This window comes from Cyprinus carpio, chromosome A11 (genome assembly GCF_018340385.1).
Source record: "Cyprinus carpio isolate SPL01 chromosome A11, ASM1834038v1, whole genome shotgun sequence".
NCBI classification, from domain to species: domain Eukaryota; kingdom Metazoa; phylum Chordata; class Actinopteri; order Cypriniformes; family Cyprinidae; genus Cyprinus; species Cyprinus carpio.
Genome location: NC_056582.1, coordinates 11435033 through 11458281, shown reverse-complemented (window position 1 = coordinate 11458281; position 23249 = coordinate 11435033). Strand labels below are relative to the sequence as shown.

The 23249-nt window shown below is 38.2% G+C and overlaps 1 protein-coding gene across 6 annotated transcripts in view; it reads right to left on the bottom strand.

Moving 5' to 3' along the window:
* The window catches only part of LOC109108296 (membrane-associated guanylate kinase, WW and PDZ domain-containing protein 1-like), a 124921-nt gene extending 105473 nt beyond the window's left edge, over positions 1-19448 (bottom strand). For all 6 annotated transcript variants that reach the window (XM_042766237.1, XM_042766240.1, XM_042766238.1 and 3 more), the window contains exon 1: positions 18673-19448. In XM_042766237.1, the coding sequence (XP_042622171.1) occupies positions 18673-18970 (298 nt within the window). In that variant the 5' untranslated portion in view covers positions 18971-19448. The remainder of the gene's footprint in view (positions 1-18672) is intronic.
* Positions 19449-23249: the final 3801 nt, after the last annotated feature.

Sequence of the window (23249 nt, the reverse complement as noted above, 5' to 3'; positions counted from 1 at the left end):
AGCCAATAGTTGTGAATTTAACCAATGCGCAAAATTTGAATATTGCATAAAACATTTGTGAATGAAGCACTGTTTTTGATGTAATGTTTTTAAGTTTTTTTTTGTTTTGATTTTTTGTTTCTGGATATAAAATTTCTCTGACACAGTTGAGCGCATAAGTTTTTTTATGTGTTTTATAAGTTTTCTTAATTTTAGAATTTCTGCGCATCATACCATTCCCATTCAGCATTTTTTATGTGATATCCCAAAATGTGCATAAAATAGGTGGATGGAAACAGTTATTGTTGCTGTGTTAGAATTTTTAAAGTATGCAGAAAAACAAAACTAACATTACAGACTAAGATGTCAAAACAGGATGGAAACAAAACCAAGCGTTAAAATGAGTATGAAGCAAGACAACCTTTGTGAAAGAAACACCTCCAATAATTAATTTCTCATCACTTTCCACACCAAACCAAAACTCTTTAGTTAAATACAGCAGGGTCTAATTTCTGAGAAGGTTAGTAAAAATCCAAGGCTATATTTTGAGGAAATTAACATCCTGTGTTGATCAGAACACATCCGAACAACAGAGGCCTGATTTTACCAACACCCACTCACAACACTACACCAAACTGTGCTGTACTGTTGTGGGAAGTCAGTCGCCTATGCTGATGTGAAGTATGAGCAGTAAGCGTTATTTTGGATCTCTAAAAGAGCGAGACAATCAGCAGGCGGAGGAGATTATACAGACAAAAAACTGCAGAAAACACTACTGAGGATGCAGTGCATCAATCACACAGCACGCACACCAGCACCAGCAGAAGGAGAATACACTCACTTAACAGACACAAACACCACAATGAAACGCCCAAGCACACTAAAAACAAAAAATAGGATGTGATATGTCAGCAGTATGCCAAACAAAACAATGAAGGATTTTTCTGTTGAACACAGAGCAGAAATCTCACAACCTCATGCCATACACACCCATATACATACACACAAAGATTCAAACTAGAGGCTGCATGCTGCGCTGAGGGGCTTTCCCACTGGGCACTTACAGAGTAGACCAATCCAAAACCCCAGTGAATTACAGCGGCAATATCTACTGCCTTCTGCTCAAGGGTCTGACAGCTTAACGATCTCTCCCACTCCCATTTTACACAAACCCACACACACACTCTGCATTTCATGCACACACGTCAATTACATTACACACCACAAAAAGCAATCGTGATGCCATCCCCTCCTCGCTCATAAAGTATCCATTTCCAATAAGCTCTATGACATACGCCCGATAGTATAAACAAAGAGACACTCTACTGTTACTGTACACCACAACATACACTTAAATATGTGCGAGAAGAGAAAATAACAAAAGTGCAAAAAAGGAAAGTATGAAATAAAGTGAGTGAAAAAGGGTGCGAAAGAAACTGCAATAGAAAAAATAAGCATGAATGAAAGAAAGTGTAAAAAAGTGTAAAAGAGAAATATTGTGCAAAAAAGAAAGTGAAAGAAAAAGCAAAAAAGAGTGAAAGAGTGTGAAAGAAAGTGACAAAATGCAAAAGAAAAAAGGCCTTGGTAATTTGGAGATGGACACATGAGTGTCTTCAGGCAGACAGCCTTGTGTTCCTGTTACAGCGTCACCATATGAAAACAAACAGCTCTAGTGAGGCACAGAACAGCTCGAAACAAACTCAGGTCAACAAACACAGACATCTGAGGAAACCACAGCGGGACAGGTATACTAGACATTTCTGCCTCTGGTATTCAGAGGGACACAATATGACGGCACATTTTTGCTTCATGCTTCACAGAGCCGACAGAGCGGGTGGCACTGAAGGCATGAAGAGGCTTACTGCAAACATCCTGCTGTTGTATCAGAGACAGGAAAACACACAGCGGGCGGCTGACCGGCCTCCTCCGGTTCAAACGGGTGTAGCTACTGCTACTGGAATCCATCCAAAGCGTTATCTGCACTGAGTAAATACTGTACTACAACAACATCTAAAGGTCAAATCAGCCATCAAGACAGTGACTTCATATCTTATAGTAAAACACGTTTTGTGTGTTTGGATGCTAGTGGTATTTAAATTTAACTGAAATTTAAATGTAACTAATTTAACTGAACTGCTTGTCCGGAAAACACCTCCCTCAAAATAAACATTAAAACATTCTTGCATGGCTTACAAAGCAAAACTCACAATTAAAACAAATTCGTAGTTGATTAGTAAGTTTTGAAAGATAATTTTCAATTTTATTTGCTTTTTTTTGGATATTGTTTTGAATATAATGACATCACTGTTTGGACATCTACAGACAACCACTAGATTCACAGCAGCAGCTGGTGCACAAAATGGCAAGCACCTAGCTATCTAGCTATCACTGTTCTTTACATCACCAACCCCATTACAACACCAGATTCTTTCCAAAATTTGACCCATCTACATAGAAAAATCCAAGCTTTAGATTAATGTCTTGTCTTCTATACAATGGAATGCACCAATAACAGCATTTTGGTCAATAATGAATAAATATTATATATGAATATATAATTAATGTATATATATTTATAAGCCATATTTATGAAAGGCCACTGAATAAAAAAAAAAAATTAAAAAAGGCAATTGCAACTTTTTAACTCAGAATTGTGTGATATAACCTCACAATTGTGAGAAACAATTATTTTATCTTTAAATAAGTTAGTTATTTTTATTCAGTGGTGGAAATGGCCTTCCATACATATTATCAGCTTTGATTTCAACCTAATCATATTGAAACCAATAATGTACAAATCTTAAAAACAGCACTGGTAAATAAAGCTATGGTCATATCACGCATCCCTAGCGGACATTTGTGATTAATATAGACCCAAAGTACACACTGTGTATTCTGTGCAAGTAATTTGATCTTACATTTACATTTACATTTAATCATTTAGCAGACGCTTTTATCCAAAGCGACTTACAAATGAGAACAGTAGAAACAATCAGATCAACGAGAACAACAACGGTATACAAGTGCTATGACAAGTCTCAGTTAGTCTAGTACAGAACACGTAGCCAGGATTTTTTTTTTTTTTTTTTTTTTTTTTTTTTTTTTTGGGAATATGATAGAAAAGAAAAAAAAGGTAAGTACTAGTATTAGTTGGTTAAGTGCAGGCGAGAAAAGATGAGTCTTTAGATGTTTTTTTGAAAATGAGTAAAGACTCAGCTGTTCGAATTGAGATCGGGAGGTCTTTCCACCAGCTGGGAGCAGTCCAGGAAAAAGTCAGTGAGAGTGATTTTGAACCTCTTTGGGATGGCGAAACACAAGGCGTCGTTCACTTGCAGAGCGCAAACTTCTGGAGGGTGCATAAGATTGAACTAGTGAGTTTAGGTAAGTTGGCGCCGTGCCAGTGGTCGTTTTGTAGGCAAGCATCAGTACCTTGAATTTGATGCGAGCGGCTACTGGTAGCCAGTGTAACCTGATGAGGAGAGGAGTAACATGGGCTGTTTTCGGCTCATTGAAGACAACCCTCGCTGCTGCATTCTGGATCAGTTGTAGAGGCTTGATAGTACATGCAGGAAGGCCCGCCAGGAGAGCATTGCAATAGTCCAGTCTGGAGAGAACAAGAGCTTGGACAAGAAGTTGGGTGGATTGCTCTGACAGGAAGGGTCTAATCTTCCTAATGTTGAATAAGGCGAATCTACAGGACCGGGTCGTTGTAGCAATATGGTCTGTGAAGCTTAACTGATGATCCATCACAACTCCTAGGTTTCTGGCTGTCCTGGAAGGAGTTATGGTTGATGAACCCAGCTGTATAGAGAAGTTGTGATGAAACGATGGGTTAGCTGGAACCACCAGCAGTTCAGTCTTAGTAAGGCAGCTGAAGGTGGATGGTCATTCATCCAGCTAGAAATGTCACTCAGACAGGCTGAAATGCAAGCAACTACCATTGGGTCATCTGGTTGGAATGAGAAGTAGAGTTGAGTGTCATCAGCGTAGCAGTGATAGGAAAAGCCATGCTTCTGAATGACAGATCCTAATGACGTCATGTAGATGGAGAAAGGGAAGGGGTTGATTTTCTGAGCCTTGAGGAACCCCAGTAGCAAGTTGTTGTGACTTAGAAACTTCACCCCTCCAAGACACCATGAAGGATCTATCAGACAGGTAGGAGTTAAGCCACTGGAGTGCGGTTCCAGAGATGCCCATCTTTCTGAGGGTGGATAGGAGAATCTGGTGATTAACAGTGTCAAAAGCAGCAGACAGGGTCCAGCAAAATGAGTACTGGGGTTTTGAAGCTGCTCTTGCCAGTCGCAGGGCTTCAGTAACCGAGAGCAGGGCAGTCTCAGTTGAGTGGCCACTTTTGAAGCCAGATTGATTGCTGTCCAGGAGGTTGTTCTGTACAAGAACATAGAGAGCTGGTTGAACACAGCTCGTTCGAGTGTCTTTGCAATGAATGGAAGAAGGGATACCGGTCTGTAGTTTTCTAGAAGTGCTGGATTTAGAGATGGTTTCTTCAGCAGTGGGCTTACCCGAGCCTGCTTAAATGCTGAGGGAAATGTTCCAGAGTGAAGAGAGGAGTTGACAATGTGAGTAAGTGAAGGTATGACTGAAGAAGAAATCGCTTGAAGGAGGTGAGTGGGGATCGGATCCAGTGGGCAAGTAGTAGGATGACTGGACAGGATAAGTTTGGAAATGTCCATCTCTGAGAGTGGAGAGGAGGAGGAGAACGAGTGAGCATTAGTCGTTGTGAAGTTATCCTCAGTCTGCGGTGTGGAGAATTGGTCACTGATGGTTCTTGTCTTATTTGTGAAGAAAACTTCAAAGTCATCAGCTGTAAGAGTCGATTGAGGAGGAGGTGGAGGCGGATTAAGAAGAGAAGAGAAGGTTTTGAAGAGTGTCCGAGCGTCACAACAGTTATTAATCTTGTCGTGGTAATATGATGTTTTAGCAGTGAAGACGTTCTCAGAGAAGGAAGAGAGGAGAGACTGATACACACTGAGGTCGGTAGAGTTTCTTGATTTAAGCCATTTCCTCTCTGCACCCTGAGTTTAGAGCGATGTTCACGGAGTACATCGGACAGCCAGGGGGCAGATGGGGTGGTGCGTGCTGGTCTAGACGACAGTGGGCAAAAGTTGTTCAAGCAAGAGGTCAGAGTGGAACAAAAAGTGTCCGTAGAACCTGTTCGTGTCCAGAGCTGAAAACTGCGAGAGTGAAGGAAGTGGGAGGATGCAACCACAGGAGGATAGGCGAGATGGAGAGAGTGAGCGTAGGTTCCGTCGAAAGGTGACCCGCGTTGGAGCGTGTGCCGCTTCAGGAGTAAGTGCTAGATTAGCAGTAATGAGGAAGTGGTCTGAGGTGTGCAGTGGAGTAACTAAAGTGTTAGTTACTCCACTGTATCTTCAGTGAAACAAGCTTTGTATTCTGTGTTATTACACGATGAGACATGTATATTATGAATTACTGGCCAAGACTTACTAAAGGAAAGGCTGTTTGACATCAATCAGTGTATGAGTCCATTAAGACCCTCTGGTGGGCCATAAAGCCTTAAATCATGTGACCGATGACTGTCCACTCCTCACATCAATACATGAGCCTCCACTCGGGTGGGTTAGTGAAAATACAGGGAAATTGGTGCCATTGTCCTTTACAATCCAGAACCTTCTGGAAACAGAAATTTAATTCTGTTATATAACCACTAAGGAGGAATCATTAAGAAAAAAAATCCCATCATTTATTTTCTGCAGGATATTATGGAGTGTTAATATGCAAATGTGCTGAACCTGCCTCTCCCCCAGTAGATTAGCAAAAGCCTTCATTAATATTTCAGTGATTTTAAGTATGCTTGACCCTATTAGGAGGACTGAGGTGACTTACAAAATACATATACGATCACTACATTCATCTGGTGTACATTACAGTCTCATATCAAATGCTTAATAGGGTCAAACTCTCATTTATGTGATTAAAATGCAGGATTAAGAGTTTCTTAAGAAAAGATCTTCAAATTTAAACTGGGGCAAAGATTTTATTTACAAAATGTACTCTATACCTGCATGGTCACGTTTTAGGACAATTTTAAAAATCAGACACAAACAGTGCTACCTACATTTTATCTAGAAATAAAATAAAATAAAATAATTTTTTATTTAATTTTCAAGTCAAAGTTTATCAAATCTGTTAGGTCATCTAACCCACAAAGAACATACAAATGGTGTAAAAGATTGTGCAGCACAGGATGTGATGAAATAATGCTGTCATTTTGGCACTTACACAATAAGAGTTCTCTTCCTGACTCTTTCTGCACCTGTTAACTAGTGGAAAGAGTATGTCTGTCAGTTTCACCCCAACCTGTCTGACAGGTCCCGCCCAGAGAGCAGGTGTGTTACGTCCACAGTTTGCTAGTGGAGCAGAGTTGTAATCTCTAGTATTCAGGATTGAATGTGTCTGCGCCACACTAGTGCAGGTCAGTGCCAGTGTAACATCACAATCTACATCCAGTTACCTCCATATAAAGCTTCAGATTAAAAGATGAGCCAGTTCAATTCAGAGGTTTTTTAAAACATGGAAACACCAAGTGTATCTGTTTCAAAGGCATTTTGTAGAGAGCAGCTTCATGTATTAGATAAGATCTGTGAACTATTACACACAAAAGAGCAAAGCAAGGACAGAAAAACAGATAATGTCAGAGACCAGTTAAGTGAGATTCCTGACGTTCCAGAGCGCAAACAGAGGGCATGGAAATGCGTAAATATTCACCAGAACATTCCAGAGCTCTTCTACTGAGTGTTAAGCAAACAGGTTTCATGTGAAGTTCCTGGCACTCTGGATATTTTTGTCAGCCATTTCTCATTTATTTGCTTAAAGAAGCCAAACTTCCTCCTGACCTCTTCAGATGGTGGTCAGGAACAAACAAACTACACAACAATTTTCACAGAATAGGACATGTGCAGCAAAAAGTGAAGAGGAAAAGATTTGACACACAAAAAGGTAGGAAGTGAAGGGATCAGGAAATGACACTGAGGAATTGACATTGGTCAGGGCTAAACAGCAGAAAGGGCTCATCATTTTGTGTCTGCCTTTACTTAAAACTTTCTCAGCATCTGTTTCTCAAGCACTGCAGTATCTGAGTCAGCAAACAGTATTACATTGAATGCAGCTTATGCCAAACATCTTCCCCATCCCAGCTCTTGAACTTTACTCCGGGTTTATTTCAGCAAAGTACCAACAAACTAACTTAAAATACCATCAGAGACTAAAGACAATAAAATAACTGATTAAAAATGAGGCAAGTTAATGAAATTAATGACAATTATTTTTAAACAATTCTGAAATAATTATTGAAAATAATGCCATTATTTATCAATTGAGACAGTATTTAAGGGACAGGAAATTAGAGGGAGACAAAGAATGGGATTTGGTTACAATGCAGGCTAGACTCAAACCTGATTTTTCCACATGAGCAACAAAGCTTAACATGACCAGGCTTATTACAGTTAACTAAAAAATAAAACCATTAAAATGTTTTGTTACTTTAAAATAAACTTTAACTAAAATAAAATAAAATATTTAAAAAATCCTAAATGTATTGTTATATTGTAGTTGCCAAGGAATCATTTCTCATTTTCATTGAGTTTCAATTAATGTACCAAAAAAAAACATATATACTGTACATATTTTTAAAAAATAAAACAATAAAAATAATAATAATAATAATAATAATAATAATAATAAAAATGACAAAACACATCAAAATTAAAAAAAACTTTAACTAAAAATGAAAATGGACAAAATAAAAATACAAAACAAAATCTAAATATTAATAAAAACTATGAAATTATCTTAATAATGCTAATTGGAACACATGTAATAAATGCTAGGCCACAGCTCTAAAAAAGAATGAGATATGAGCACAATGCAGGCTGGACTCAAACCTGTATTTCCCATATGAGCACCAAGACCCAATGTTAACCACTAATGGCACTTTTCCACTGCATGGTACGGCACGGTACTGCTCAGTACGGTTCATTTTTGGGGAGTTTTCCACTGGTTACAGTACCTGGTACATGGTACTGTTTTTAGTACCACCTCGGCTGAGGTTCCAAGTGAACCGTACTTTTACAAAAACATGACGCGTAAACTCTGCTGATCACGGATTGGCCAGAGAGAATCGTCACTAGCTGCGTCACTGAACTTGCGACACAAACACAAAAGAACCGCTAGATTTAAATCAGCAAAGCCAGCGAAGGATTGAACGCAGCTGTTTTGAACGAGTGCACCTTTTTTTTAACAACCAAAAAGTTTTGTTGACTGTTGCGGAAGTACAGACGTTCCTCTCGTTGATAGCCGAGGTGGACCAGTGTATGGGGCGATGCGGAATGAAAAAGTTTTTTTTTAGGAGTCGTGGCAGTAGAGGCGGCACAACTATAACGACATGTAAATAATCCCGCCCACTCTAAAGCAATACTAAACTGCAGTGGAAACAGAGACGGAGCCGAGCCGTGCCGAGCCGAGTCGTACCACGCAGTGGAAAAGCGCCAAAAGCCACATCTCCAACAGAGTCCTCTCTGAATGTACTGAACAGATGAGGTAATGCGTTAACCCAGATGTATAGTGAGTGAAAAGGGGGATGCCAGTGAGCAAGAGGGTAAGGAAGACTAAAGTTAAAGGAAAATATAGAAGGAGGCTATGTGATGGGGACAGCGAAAATGAAAGGCTGAATGAAAGTGAAGGAGAGATGCTGCAGTCTGCACTATTTAAATGAGGACAATGCGCTCCATAGAGAGATTTAATTGAAATACCTAGCAACAGGACTGATTCAATTAGGTAATGTAGGAAAGAGTCTGTGTGTGTGTGTGTGTGTGTATATGCAGTGCAGCCTATCCTTGTAAGATGAGATGATTTCAAGGTAAACTGCTCCAAACAAATTGATAGAGGATAAATTATGAGAGGGGTTAGAATGTGAGAAGGATAGTTTAGTGAAAAGGATAGTTTATTAAAAAAATTAAATTTGTGATAATATTTCTGCTCATGTCATTCCAAAACCATATGCTGTTAAATTTACCCTTACAATGACATGCAGTATAGTAAACAATGACCACCTCAAGCTCCAAAATGGACAAAAAGAGCTTTATAGAAGTCTATACAACTATACATTTCAAGTCTTCTGAAGTCCTACAATAGCTTTGTGTGAGGAAAAGACCAAAATATAAGAAGTGAATCAATCCAATTTATGAACTGGATCCATCCGTTCGTATGCAGCTATAAATGATTAATTTCTAATGTATTTCTCTACTTTTGAGAAACCTCACTGACCCAGTGATTAGTGTAAAAAAACAAACAAAAAAAAAAAAAACCCACAAATGTAAATGACCTCTAAAGAAATGTGCAAATGTACTCCCTGACCCAGTGACTCCCAAGAATCACAAATTCTCTGTCTTTGTCAATGACCTAAGAAGAAAAAAAAACTTCAAAGTCTGAACTATTTTTTTTCCACCACAAAAAAGCATCAGATGGAGAGAATTGGTTAGTCATGCCTCATCCTCCCTTCCTCTCAGAGGTGCTAAAGACAACTTTGTTTTCCTTCCCACCGTAATGAAGGAGAAGAGGTCTAAAGCTTGCCACTACTGAGAAAAAAACCTTGCTAAATGAAAAACAGACAGAAAGAAACGCCAACTGCACCACAAAGCAACTTTAGCCCTTTTGCATAGCATAAATTATTCCCGCCCAACCATCCACAGAGAGCAAGAGAGGTGCTACCAGACTCCAGGAATGGCCTCCTTAAAAGCTGTTGGGGCAATTACAGGCCATGGCAGTAAATCAGGGCCTAATTTAAACTGACTCTGCTAAATTGAAGGGTTAAGAATAGTATCAAACATTAAATGTGCCACCCTCGACTTCACGAATTTCTGCCTTGAATTTTGAGAAAGAAAGATGAACAGAGTAGAAGTGAGAATTCAGTAGGACTATGTGTATGACAACATTGGTAGGAATTTTGCTATACAGTTGATATAAACTGAATATGAGCAAGAATATGACGGATCTCAGCAGACAATATCTGCTTGTGTGTGTGTGAATATGAGCAAGAATATGACGGATTCTGACCCTTTCAACTGGGGACGGCACTGTGCTCACACGGTCACATAAACATCACTCAAATCACAACACCATGACTTTGGTTACCATAGCCAGAGATGACGGATCTCAGCAGACAATATCTGCTTGTGTGTGTGTGTGTGTGTGTGTGTGTGTGGACAGCCAGAGAAAAGGTGTTGTTGAGAAGTATGACTCTCTTTCTTAAACACACACAGCAATATAAGACACTCACGAGGAAACTAAAACTGCACAGAATCCAACATTATAAATTAGTACAAGATGTCCCTCATTTCATAGACAACAGAGATGGGAAACAATGACAGCAGATGTCGCGTACAGTGGCCCTCGCTGTCAGGATCAATCCTACTGTAAACATATGGCAGCCTCACCTCCACAGCTGCATACTGTCAAACAGACCCCCGTCCCACCATAAACACGCTAACAAAAGGCATCAGGATGGTTTAAGCATCAACATGCTTCAGTCATTACATTCAGCACAACAAGTGTTTCGAATCACGCCGGTTATTTAGCAGATGGAGTTTTTAACAGTTCAAACCCTAGATTTGATTTGTTTGGAAAGCAAGGACAGCATGTTAGTTTGTGAGAACTGAATTAAAACCAGAATAACTAACAAGCAGGGAACGAAGGGATCACAGTGCTGGATTTCTTTGATTTAATAACTGAAATGTGCAGAAAAAGTTATTTATATCGGAGGTGGAATGTTCCGGGAGGGTTTGTTGTGGGAGAGATTCTGACTTCCTTCTGTAAATACTAACACATGGTTATTAAATTTAATTGCTCGATTCATTTTTCCTTCCAAAAGTGGGGTGCATCTTTCCACGGGTGGGTGTGTATGTGGTTGGGTGGGTGTTTAAGTACCTCCTGCTGAAACATTAGTCTCTGTCTCTCTAAACCAAATTCCTTTTCAAGCAAGACCCGTGCCAAAATACAATGTTTAGTTTCTTAGTATTATTTATTTAGTAATATTTAGCTTTTATATTTTCAGATTTCATTTTAATTTTGGTAAGTGTGGTTATGTGCTTTTGTCATTTTTGTAAGTTTTTTAATATTCATATTTAGCTATAATTTATTTTCATTTCAGTTTTAGCAGTTTTAGTACTTAATCTTAAATTTCAACCGTTGAAAAAAAAAAATTAACTCAGAAATGAATTTCAAAAACAGCTACATTTTTAACTAGAATGACTGAAATAGTAATTTTTTAAAGTACGTTTATTTACAAAAATAGTATTTGCCAATGTAACATTTCTAATTTTCGCTTTTTACATAAAGTTTTTCATCTAATATTTATTATATTTTATTTTACAGATTATTTAACGGATTTAATAGTTTAATTAACAAAAACAACACTGCAAGACACAGCTAAAACAGTGCTGATTTTACAAAACTAAAGAACGATTTTGAAATCCATAAGACAAGAATTTTCTGAGGCACCCCAAGGAAACAAGTTAATAATTTTGGGACTGTCTACAATGAACTTAATGCATACATGTAGACTGCATAAATGTACATTTTAAATCTCTGGAATAATGCATTTTGGAATGAAATCACTTGAAAAGAGCAGGAGCAGAATGATTAGCTCATTCAAGGCTTTCTTAGATGAAAAGCAACAAGAAATGCACAAAAAAAGAAAGCACCAAAGGATGACCCTATCAGACACCGGGGTCGCAGTGTGCATTCTGTCTGCTATTGTTGACAATAAAAGCCTGTCTAAATCCTCTTGAACTTGTCTGACCCCCTCCAAACTCTGCGAGACACTCAATACTCCTTTTTCTTGCAGTTTCTCTTTCAGTAATAAGGCCGTACGAGCTGAGGGCCTCCTCTTTAATGAGATCTGTGTATTCAGACCCTTGGGCTTCGGTTGAACAGAACTGTGCTGGAAAAACACATTGTGCTGGACGCATAGCAACTTCTCCAGAGACCCTGGGATGATGAAGCATAATCCAACCGAACATAACAGGGGTATTCAATTAAAGTTCGAAGAGGTCCAGTCTGAACATTTCTTTCACAGCATAATCCAAACAATCAAATCTAACCCAGTTTTAGTAGCCAATATGGCTTGAATGCTACAAAATGAAATAAGCAATGTGCACTACATGGAATACTTACTGTAAATCTCAAAGCAAAAGTATTTTTCCCAAAAGTCCCAGCAGTAGTAGTTTCTAAAGAATTCTATACTAATTATATATATAAGAATAATTCATTAAAACTCTCAGCAAGACAACGGCATTCGTATATGAACCACAAAACGCTAATTAGTGACCTCTATAATATGGGGAAACCGCTGAAGATTTGCAAAAAGGCCAGAATTTTCCTGAGGTTAAGTTCAATTTATTGCATGTGTGAGAGACTGCTCTGAAAAGCATTGAGAAAAGAGGGCAACGACAGCAAAGCTGTGGATATGCATGGGTGATCAGAACATCTGATGTGTGCAAGTATGTTTCTGCAACGTTTCTTCCTGCAGGAGAAACCATCAAATTGTGCTTCTCTGTGCTAACCTTAGTCTCTCTCCACAGATGTCACTTAGTATAATATTATCTAAAGGAGATGCTTTCCAGGTTTTTTCCAACTTTCATCAATGTCAAAGTCTGTAGTTTGTGACCCAGAGCAAAGCTGGGAATCAAGACATTGTGAATGTAAAAAAAAAAGGTTTTCAATCATTGTGTATTCTTTCTTCCTCAAAATTAGAAAACCAACCATTCACTGAATCTGCATCATTATCATTAAATTTGTGCAATTCTCATCCTTATCCAAGAGCTCCATGTGTCAGAATGACAGCAATTAAGGCCAGTGTTTAGCTATAAATCTGTTTAATATAAACCGATGAAACTCTTGCACAACTTTTGAAACTGATTCACAGATTTATAGCTGACAGACGCTGATTTATTCAGCCATCCAGCAAAAGTGAAATGTTCTAACAGCCATCACTCACCACAGGCTTCTTTGCCTTTCAAAGCATCTGCTGATTCAGAAAACACAAATCTTTCACTTCCTTTCAGTTCTTGTGTGACTGGTTGCCAATCCAGCCAGACTGTGCCTATTAATGGAAAACAGGACCAGAAACATAAAAAAATTCTAAAATCTCTGATAAGCACTGACCAAACTTGTATGGCTTGCTGGACGCCTTGACTGTGATGTTGTAAAATGTGGGGCAGCATCACTAACTGGAGAATGACAAAAGCATTGTGAATAGGATTGCAATGATTATTTTACCAATAAACAAAAGTGCTGTTTAAGCTCAGATTAAACTGAAAGAAAAAACAATAGCAGAACATAGAGAAAGTGCCTGGGTAACATAAGAATGAGTTAAAAATAAAAAAGCCACCGCAGGCCTTCCCCTGAAGCTACTATTGAGACAGGTAAGCTGTTGACATATCACTGAACACACACCAGCCCTGAGTCTCTGACATTCAGCTGAATGTTTGCTCATCTCTTTGGCAACCTGGGCTTGAATGGAAATAAACACTATGATCTCCAACACTGACACACTCTTATAAAAGGAAAGAAACTACAAAAGCCCATTTCCGTCTCAAGAGTAAAAAATGAAACTAATAATGGTCAGATTAAAAGATTAAAATAAGAAAGTGTAAGTGAAAAAAGTGACGTGTAGCCATACTCAGAATTAGTGCTCTGCATTTAACCCATCCAAATGAACACACACAGCAGTGAGTAGTGAACACACACACTGTGGAAACACACAGTCCCCCAAGCCCACGACTGCCCAGAAACTATCCCAATTGTAAGAAACTTTCTTTAGATTCAAGATTTTTATTCGTCACATACACGATTATATAGAGCATATATTGAGTGACAAAGTCACAATTACAAGGAAAAAGTAGCAATTACCCTTTTCTTTATGTACTCTGAGGTGGAAACATTCATAAGAAACAGAACAGTCAGATAATTAACACAGTTTGTTCCATCTCATGAATGAGACAATGTAGGAGAGCTTTTCAAGTGTCAAGCAAGAAGGCAACATAAGTTTTGTGAGTCTGATAGCAGAGGCGCCACATCACATGAGCATGTGTTCCCTAGAAGAAATGCTCTCTGAAACTGACACAGTAACATCCAACTTGATCAGTAAATAAGAAATTCTGTACGGCATCCTCCACAGGTCAGTAGTGTCACACCAGCAGCAGTAAGCCAAAAGACCCCATTAGAACAGCTCTCCCTGTGGAAACACATAGCTTGAGGGAAAAAGTGTTTTTGCCCCGGTACAGTCATACAATACAAACATTAGTGTAAGCGATTCCGTTTAGTTACCACTTATATTAATAAAAACATCAGTGTTTGAGTGAGCAAACATTTTTTGTATTTTGTATTTTTAACATTCAGCTAGGTTTGTCAATGGACTTAACTGACCACATTGCAAAGAAAAACACTCTGTCATACACATTTGTGCTCCACAACATCATGCTTGGATAGGAAAGGTCTGGAGTAAAAATTTTCTCGGAGTAAAACTCTGTGTCCTGGATCCTGGTGTTGTGGTAAGTGAGTGAACTCCTCATCCCCGATCTGAACACTATCAGAACAGCTGGATCCCTCTCTGCCTTCAAAAACCATTTATAGACACGGTCAACGCTTGATTCACAACAGCTTTTAAATTGCTTCAGCTGAATCTGTGGTTCTCATCTTTTTTGACGCGAAGCTCAACACAAATATGTCTGCTGTAATTATGACAAAGCTGCTTGTTTTCAAATGTTTACTAACAGAAACTCGGAGCAGTGATATTAAATTAATGAACCACAATTTATTTTGTGACTCCAGAAGTTTTAAGAACAGTGTGTTTAATAAAAACTATAGTTATTGAGGGAAATCAAAATAAACATGATTCCTTTTATTTTAATATATTCATTTATTAACTTAAATATTTTTGAGTCATCCTGCAGCCCCCTTGAAAGTTTGTTGAGGCCCCCAAGTGGGTCCCGGGCCCCTGTTAGAGAACCACAATACTATATAAAACTGTCATTTTCAACGTCATGACCTCATGTAGTACTGATCCAAAAATGTTCAGCTGTTATTTATACAATAAATATCTCATAGACCTTAACTGAAGTACGTGCTACACCTTAATCAGTTGTATCTTAGTATACAAATTTTTTTTGTGCATTACCATAGGTGGATGCACAAAATGTGCGGTTGAGATCATTTGTTCATTCATTTACTCCTTTACTGCTCTTTCCTTTCTTGGGGCACTGAAAGAATGGGTAGCTTTCCTCATTGTTTTAAGTTGTCCTGACTCACCGACCATGATAGGAAGCAGAGTATGTTCCTCTCTTTCTCCTGAAGAACACAGATGTTTAAACTGAACTAAGGAAAAGGAAATAAACACTTCCACATGAAATCTACCCACTGAGGCTTCCACCCCTCCCTTCAGCTCATTTACACCGCAGTAAATCTATCAGCCGGCCATATAAAAGCCTACAATATGTATATATGAAAAGGAATTGTGTTTGATATACAATGCGGAATGCAGCAGGACTGAAATTTGACTGTGCATACAATAGAAATGCATGCAGAAAGTAAGGGCACAGGCTCGACAGCCTGATTTAATCCAGACACTAAATAACTTCATGGTAGCCCCTGACCACTGGCTTAATGGCATTTCACAGTCCCCTTTATATTGGTTTAGGATAGATTAGAATTATCCCTGTGCAAACCGAGGCTGGGGACATGCAAAATACACAAATGCATTTTCTCCCCAGGCATAGCCTAATCCAGCCCAGTGTCAAATCCCACACAGAAGCTCCCAGACAGAGAGATGTAGAGCAGTGTGTCATTCCACCCCTTTGGAAAACAGCTCAGAGTGGAAAACTGATCTAAGACCAGCATTTGTTTAGAGAAATCTGATACAGGATAAATTGTCCTGCTGTGAAATGCTTCATGATAACAAATCAACAGCCAGTCTGGACATGATGTAAATGAGTTTGTTTGTTTATCAGAGCAGAATTGGAGAAATTTAGCATTACATCACTTGCTCACCAATGGATTCTCTGCAATGAATGGGTGCCGTGAGAAAAAAAGTCCAAACAAAGCTGATACAAACATCACAATAATCCACAAGTAATCCACACGACTTTAACCTATGGCTTCTGGCCAAAATATGAATTTAATAATGCTTCCACCAGTTAAAAATTCCATTCCCTGTTGCCCTCTCACACAGACATGTTTAAACAGTTTTGGACTGTTCCACAAGTTATAAATTCCATTCCCTGTTGCCCTCTCACTGTCAGTTAACGATAGCTGTCAGTTTTGGACTGTTTTCGCTTGATCTGTTCATATTTCTCTTCTAATTCAGACAAGATGACTTTTTCACTGTATGGATAGATGTTTTGTTTAGAGGTTTTTTTTAATGATTTTTTTTTGGATGTTTTATTAAAAACTTCTTAATAATCTACCAAGCTTTTGAGTTTCATTACAAAGCGGTTCGAGTATTTTGAAAACAAAGCGGAAGATTTTTTCACTTCACAAGACATTTAGTAATTGATGGATTTTGCTTTAATGGATAGAGGACTCATTAAAAACTTCTTAATAATGAATTTGTTCATTACAAACAGAGTTTTTCACTTCACAAGACATTAATTAATGGACTGGATTTGTGTGTATTACCTGAGAATAACTGTGATGTTTTTAATGGATAAAAAATAGCAATAAAATAGTCAATGTTAAAATCTCTAAAATTTATGTTGAATGATAAAGAACTAAAATTATAAAGTACATAAACCGATTCAAGATGCTCTTCAAAGAGGACTCGATTTCATGTCAGAATTTGTTCATTACAAAAATATACAAACTAGAGCCTGCATTGCATTTTTTAATTGAAACTTTTAAATAAATTAGTAAAAAAAATAAGTAACATAAAAAAAGATATGCAAAAGTAAAGGTCTATCTTTTTCGTGTCCCAAAGCATTTCATTGATGCCCATTAATTTTCGCTTTATACATTTTGCATTGTATATACAAACTGCATTGCATTTTTAAATAAATTAGTAAATTAAACAAAAAATGAGTATCGTGTCATTGACGATTTAATTTTTTTTTCTCAGCTCAAGAGTAAGAGGCTTATTCCATCAATCAATACAACAGCATTGAAAGGTATTCCTATTACATATTACCCCCAAAGAGAGCCGCCAGGGCACAGACTGTTAATGAGGTCACCACAGGACTGAGAGTATTAATGTAAAAATCAATGAAGTTTAATAAATGATTTTGTTGTGTGCTGCATTAACTGTGCTGAAGGCTATGGATGGGCTGTGAGATCATAATAAGACAATGTAAATAATAATGCCCCACAAAAATGAAAAAGGCCACATAACTGGCATGAAGACCCACAGTTGCTTGTATGGACACAAGCGTATGAAGTCTTGAAACACGCAAAATTCACTTTAAGCTCAGCTTAATGCATTTCATATCAATAATTCATCCTACAAGTCTAAAGCATGGGGAGTTTGAGATCATCAGCCTGTTCAAGACAAAAAAGAATAAAAATGAAGACTTTGTTCACAAACTCAGAAACAGATGGCATTTGTTGCCAAAAACATTTTCATAATTAAGACTGGTTACGACAAAAAATTCCCAGACAGCATGATAGATTATAAACAGTGAAACTCAACACCAGAATATATATGCGGAGTGTATGAGAGAGAAGAAGAGAGAGAGAGAGCTGGAGCTGGGCCCAGTAGTGCTCTGGGAATGCAGTCCGAGATGATTGGCTGGTTTCCTGATATTGTCTGAAGTCATTTGGTGAAATAGGCAGAAGTATACAGAGCGGGGAGAGCAGCATAACTCAAACCATGTGATGAGGCAGAGCCCTGTGGGGAGTCACCACAGCTTCAGCACAATGGACAGTCTGTTGTGCCTTTACCTGGGAATTACTACTCCTCATAAAGGATTAAAGCGAAATAAATGACGTGAAGAACGGCAACACATGTGATTTTATTTAGTGAGTCATGCTTTAAACTTATCAAAGAGCATCTGCAAAGGGTCTTCAGAATATCTGACCTTCCACGAAATGGATTGTCAAGTTACTTTTATCTCAACTTGACTTATCCTGGGGCAAAAAGTTTCACAATGCTTAAGAAAAGAGATTCATTCACTCGTAAATGAGAAATGCATTACATGCAGTCCAAAACAAAGATGAAAATAAATGTGTAAAAATTCAGGAATGTAACGACATAAATATTAAAAAAAAAATTGGTAATAATACTGCTGCTCAGGCCCTTTTTTTCAAGGACGCAAAACCCAGGTCGTGTGAATTGACCCATTAAAATTTGGCCTTGTCTGTGAATTTTAGCAGCAGCTATGGCAACTATAAAATCAAATTAATAATATATATATATATATATATATATATATATATATATATATATGCAAACATAAATATTGTGTAAATACAAATATATATGCAGTCTAATGACAAAATAATTAAAACTAAATAATTAGGCCTCTCTCTACTTAGCCAAGTCACCCAAATGGTAAATCATGCAATATTTTCATGCATCGCTGGTACTTGGAAAACAATTCCTTAATAATTTGTTTACAGAAAATGCATTACAGGGGACAAACAAAAGTGAGATTAAGGCACTCTTCTTACCTTGTCTCACAGTTTTCAGCCTAATCGGTCCCTTGCAGTTCTTGATCACTGTCAGCACATCATACAGCGGCAATCCAGAGACAGAGAGCGTCTCCACTTCCAGCAGTAATTCCCCCTCGGACACTTTCCCATGTCTGTACAGTACGGCATTCCCGTTAACGTGTCCGATGTAGGCGAACTCCCCGTTCTCCGCTCCGCCGAGCAGCTGCACGTTCAGCTCGCCGCGGGCGTCCTTAGAAATCGTGCACTCGTTAACTTTGGTGGTCCAGTGATTCTTTTTCTGTACCACTTTGGACATGATGAATCAATCAGATCCGTCCAGAAACAGGTGGTTCCGCTGACAGACAAGAAAGCGAAATAGTTTCATAGAATGAAATATCCCACGCACACGCGGTAAAGTTTCTTTTTTTTCTCGTCTGTTATGTATTGGGTTTGTTTTCCAGCCCAAAAAAAGAAAAAAAAAACCAAATCAAGCCATTGTCCGGCTGTTGAGCAAATGAAATCCCCACTCCGACCGCTTCTCTAATTAGCCTGTATTGTTTTCCTCATCTTCTTTACATATTTTCCCTTTAATCCTCTCGTTTGCGCTCATCTGCTTGTGTTTTAATTTCATAAACCTCTCTAACTACACTTTACGATGTTTCCAAAATAGTTAGTGTTTTCTAAAACACTTCTAAGTAAATTTTCCGCAGGTTTCCTTGGCGCACAGACTGTGTCGGTCAATGTTTCCTCCTGGTTCACGGCTCCTTTAAACAGGTACAGCGCTGACGTCTGTTTTGATAGCCTGACTTCGTCATACTCATATTCTAGGGAGAATGTGAGTCTGATACTGCTCCATTGCACTTGAATTATGGGCGTGTCTTAACCGAACCAGTAAAAAAAAAAAACTCTTGCACTCAATTGGATAGACCTACAACCAATCAGAGCAACGCAGTAAGTGACGTTAGGTACAATATATTTTTTACAACATTTGCTTCATGTCACTGTTATGAGTTACTTTCTAAGTCAGACAGTCAGATTAAATCTTACCATTTGTAAATGAATGAACTTCATCCCACGACGATACCCATTACGTTGGCTTGAAAAACATCGGAGCCAGCTGATAAATTAAACTTTTGCCGAATCCCGTTGGAAGGACGGCAAACACATCTTTCCCATTGACAAATGGCTTCCCTTGATTGCGGTTCTTTGTTTCGTCTTTTAAAATTAATGCGCTGTCGATTTCTTTTATTGCAGACGTGATAGCGGAATCTAAACATCTTACTTCTCCAGCTGCAGTCATCGTTGGTGAAAACCAATTCAACCCAAGCGCTTCTTTGATGACTTGGGTGGTTACGTAACCGCAGATAGTCTGTCCATCATCGATTAAGGCCGCCCTGGCAATTTGATTGGCTCGGCCTTCTGGGAGCCGAGCATAATTACTCCTCAATGGATCGAGTCCAGACCGAACTTCCCGTCCAAAAAATGTTGTGGGCGGGGTTCGGGCTGGCACCCAGGCTACTGTTTTGATACATTTCATCCAGTTCTGCCTGCTCGCAACCAGGGATGGAGCGAATGTAACGTGCGCGCATGCGCACTATTTCCCTTCGGCCTCTTGAGGGAATCCTCACTGTGTCCATCACCAGGTCCTAAAGACCGTCTTTTAGAGAATAATAATATTTACGACCCTAAGCCGATTTCTGGAAACCCTTGATTAAATATCTCCCACGTTGTATATATTTCAAATGCTGCAATAAATAAATGCAAACACACACACTTGTATGAATAATCGCACCTGGATTTTATACCAGGCTATAGTCAGCATCTAAAAACTGGTTAATTCTAATGACATTTATTGAAAACATCTCCAGAATTTCTGTACTGGGCCTGAGCCGTAAATCATGAAAGATTTTCAAATGTAGAATTTTTGTCTTTGTTAGTCTATGTTTAAGACTTGCTGTTTAAAAGACAGGAATCTGTTCCCTACACTCTTAAACCATTGTATCTGTTTGCCAGGAGAGTTGGTATGTGTAGAAATTTAACCTAGCATAGGGGTTCATCCTTGTTATTCAAGTTCAACCTGCCTGACATGTCTGTTGTCCTTAAAAAAATCGTGCCATATCTTCCAAAACGTTGTTTATAGTGTCTATATATTTATGCAGTGATAGCTATCACAAATGTGTTGTTCATATTACATTTGCAGATGTAGCAGTAATAGCAGTATTTTTACAAAATTATTGTCGGATTTAAGATTTTCACAATATTAAATATTCTATACTATTATGTATAATATATACAGTATATATTTAAAATGTATATAATATTATTGTGTTTGTTTTTCAGTTCTCTTAATTTATAATGAGCCAAATTAATTTATAATGGGTAGTTAGCAGGTTAGTGAGGTAGATATTTTAAACTGAACAAGAAAAAACAGTACTGGTATCGGATTGGCATTGGTATCTACAAGGTTGCAGTATCAGTATCTGTACCAGAAATTAAAACATCAAGCCATTTAATCATTTTTAGCAATGTCAATATTGTCATGATCAAACACTCCATTACTAATTCTTTGTACATTGAAGTATTTTTACATAATGTAAGTCTCTTTTCAATTACACTGTATTTTCTTTACCTCTGTCACTTTCTCATCTGTGTCAGTAGTCATACGGTATTTTTCCTGCATGTGTTTGTCTGACAGCATGTTACATCCTGACACGTGAAGGGCTGTCGTCGTGATCAGATGGGCTTCATGGTTCACCTTGGGAAAAGCAAATGAGCTCTCTGATCCTAAAAATAACATTCAAAGTACTCCTTCTCCCTGGAGACGCCAACCATTGGCCTGGATGGGACAGAAAACAGAGTGCTTTTAAGCTTAAACCATGCAACTTCTCCTCCAGTCGTCAGTGGAGCAATCAGACGCTCGCTGCGTTCATGCCGTGCCAGCCTGCTGCATCTGGGATCTTTGAATGATGATGTAACGTGTCTAACCCGATTTCACTCTTGAAATAATCGTGAGCAAATTTGAAGTGGTAACTAAATGCTGCTTGGCTCCAGCTAAAATCTGATGTCACTCCTATTGATGTCCTAAACCACAATACGATTGCATGATAAAACATTCCTCAATTGAGTATTAAGCCTTCCTGTTTCAGAAAGGAAGTAAAGGAAGGCATTCACCTGATGTGGAAGTAGAGTTGTATATTTGGGTGTGCAACTTACAACAACGTCTCTCTCATTTTGCCAGTCAAATCCTCTCTGACCTGAGAGTGGACTTTCTCACTGCTGGCCTTCTACCACAAACCTTGCTGCCAGAACACGTCATTTAAGTCCGAGTGGCTGATGCGCAGTGACTGTGACCCCTATTTCTCCTTTTCATTTGATTCCATCTGCCTTTACATTCCTTCCTCCAAGCAGCCCCTATTGCAGAGGGCGCACGCTCTACATTTTTCTCTTCCAACCCACTTCTCACTCTCTCAGTCGATGAACACAATATAAACATGCTGGCATATAATGTAGTATGTCAGTCCAATAATTTTTTATTCTATATGAAATGTATTTATTTAGAATTTATTTATTATGTAATCTATCAGCTGACCTACAGTACATTAGCCGATATGTGCAGCATTACCAGTTCACCACACAATCCCATTGTGAACTGTCAAATCGGGTTTCTGCATGTTTATTTGTTTTAGTTTCTAGCTGGATTTGACATTTAAAAAGCTAAAAGCAATATTTAATAGCTTACATTTGTACTTATTGTAACTGAACTTGGTTAGTGGCAAGCATCGCTAAATCAACCTCAAAGTTAATAAATATGCAGTATGATATTGCATGTTAATATTTTATACATTTCTGAAATTAAATCTTGTCTGACTGGAACAGATGACATAAATAATTCTCAAATAGATCTCTTTCTTTTTTACCCTTCTCTTTTTACTATAGACCACATTATTTGTTTATTTATTAGGAAAGATGAAAATCTTACATATAGCCAATACAGATTTTGCAGTCCATGGCAGGATGTTCACTAATTCAGTGCTGTCCAGTCATTGCTTAGGGTTTTGGCAAGCAGTATGTCTTCACCTATAATGCAAAAATGACCTATTGACCTTTTGCAGAGAGGAAAAACAAACATAAAACTATGATATACCACTTTTGTGTGATCTCCTTTACCCCTAACCCAGTAAATCTCTCATAGTCATAATATGTAGGGAAAATAAATATATATTTTTGACTGCATTCACTGCATTCACACCACTAGTTGTAAGTATAAATCATATTAGTGCATATAGAGTGCATATTAAAAATGTATCATACATGTGAATCCCTTAAAGTTCTTTAGTGGGTGGATTAAAAGAATTAGCTTTTTTGTTAAGTCTTTGAATGACATTATCAAAGCACAGCTTAAATAAAATAAATAAAAACTCTGTTGGAATTCACTGGCGACTATATGAGAAGGGGTGCATGCAAAACTATTCTATTAAACCCAAATGATCACTTCACAGTGGAATGCTCGGTATTCTAAATAAACTTTCACTCTAAGCATGGATGGACATTGGAATCAGCCTTTATAGGCTACACCCGACAAACAAGATGAGGAA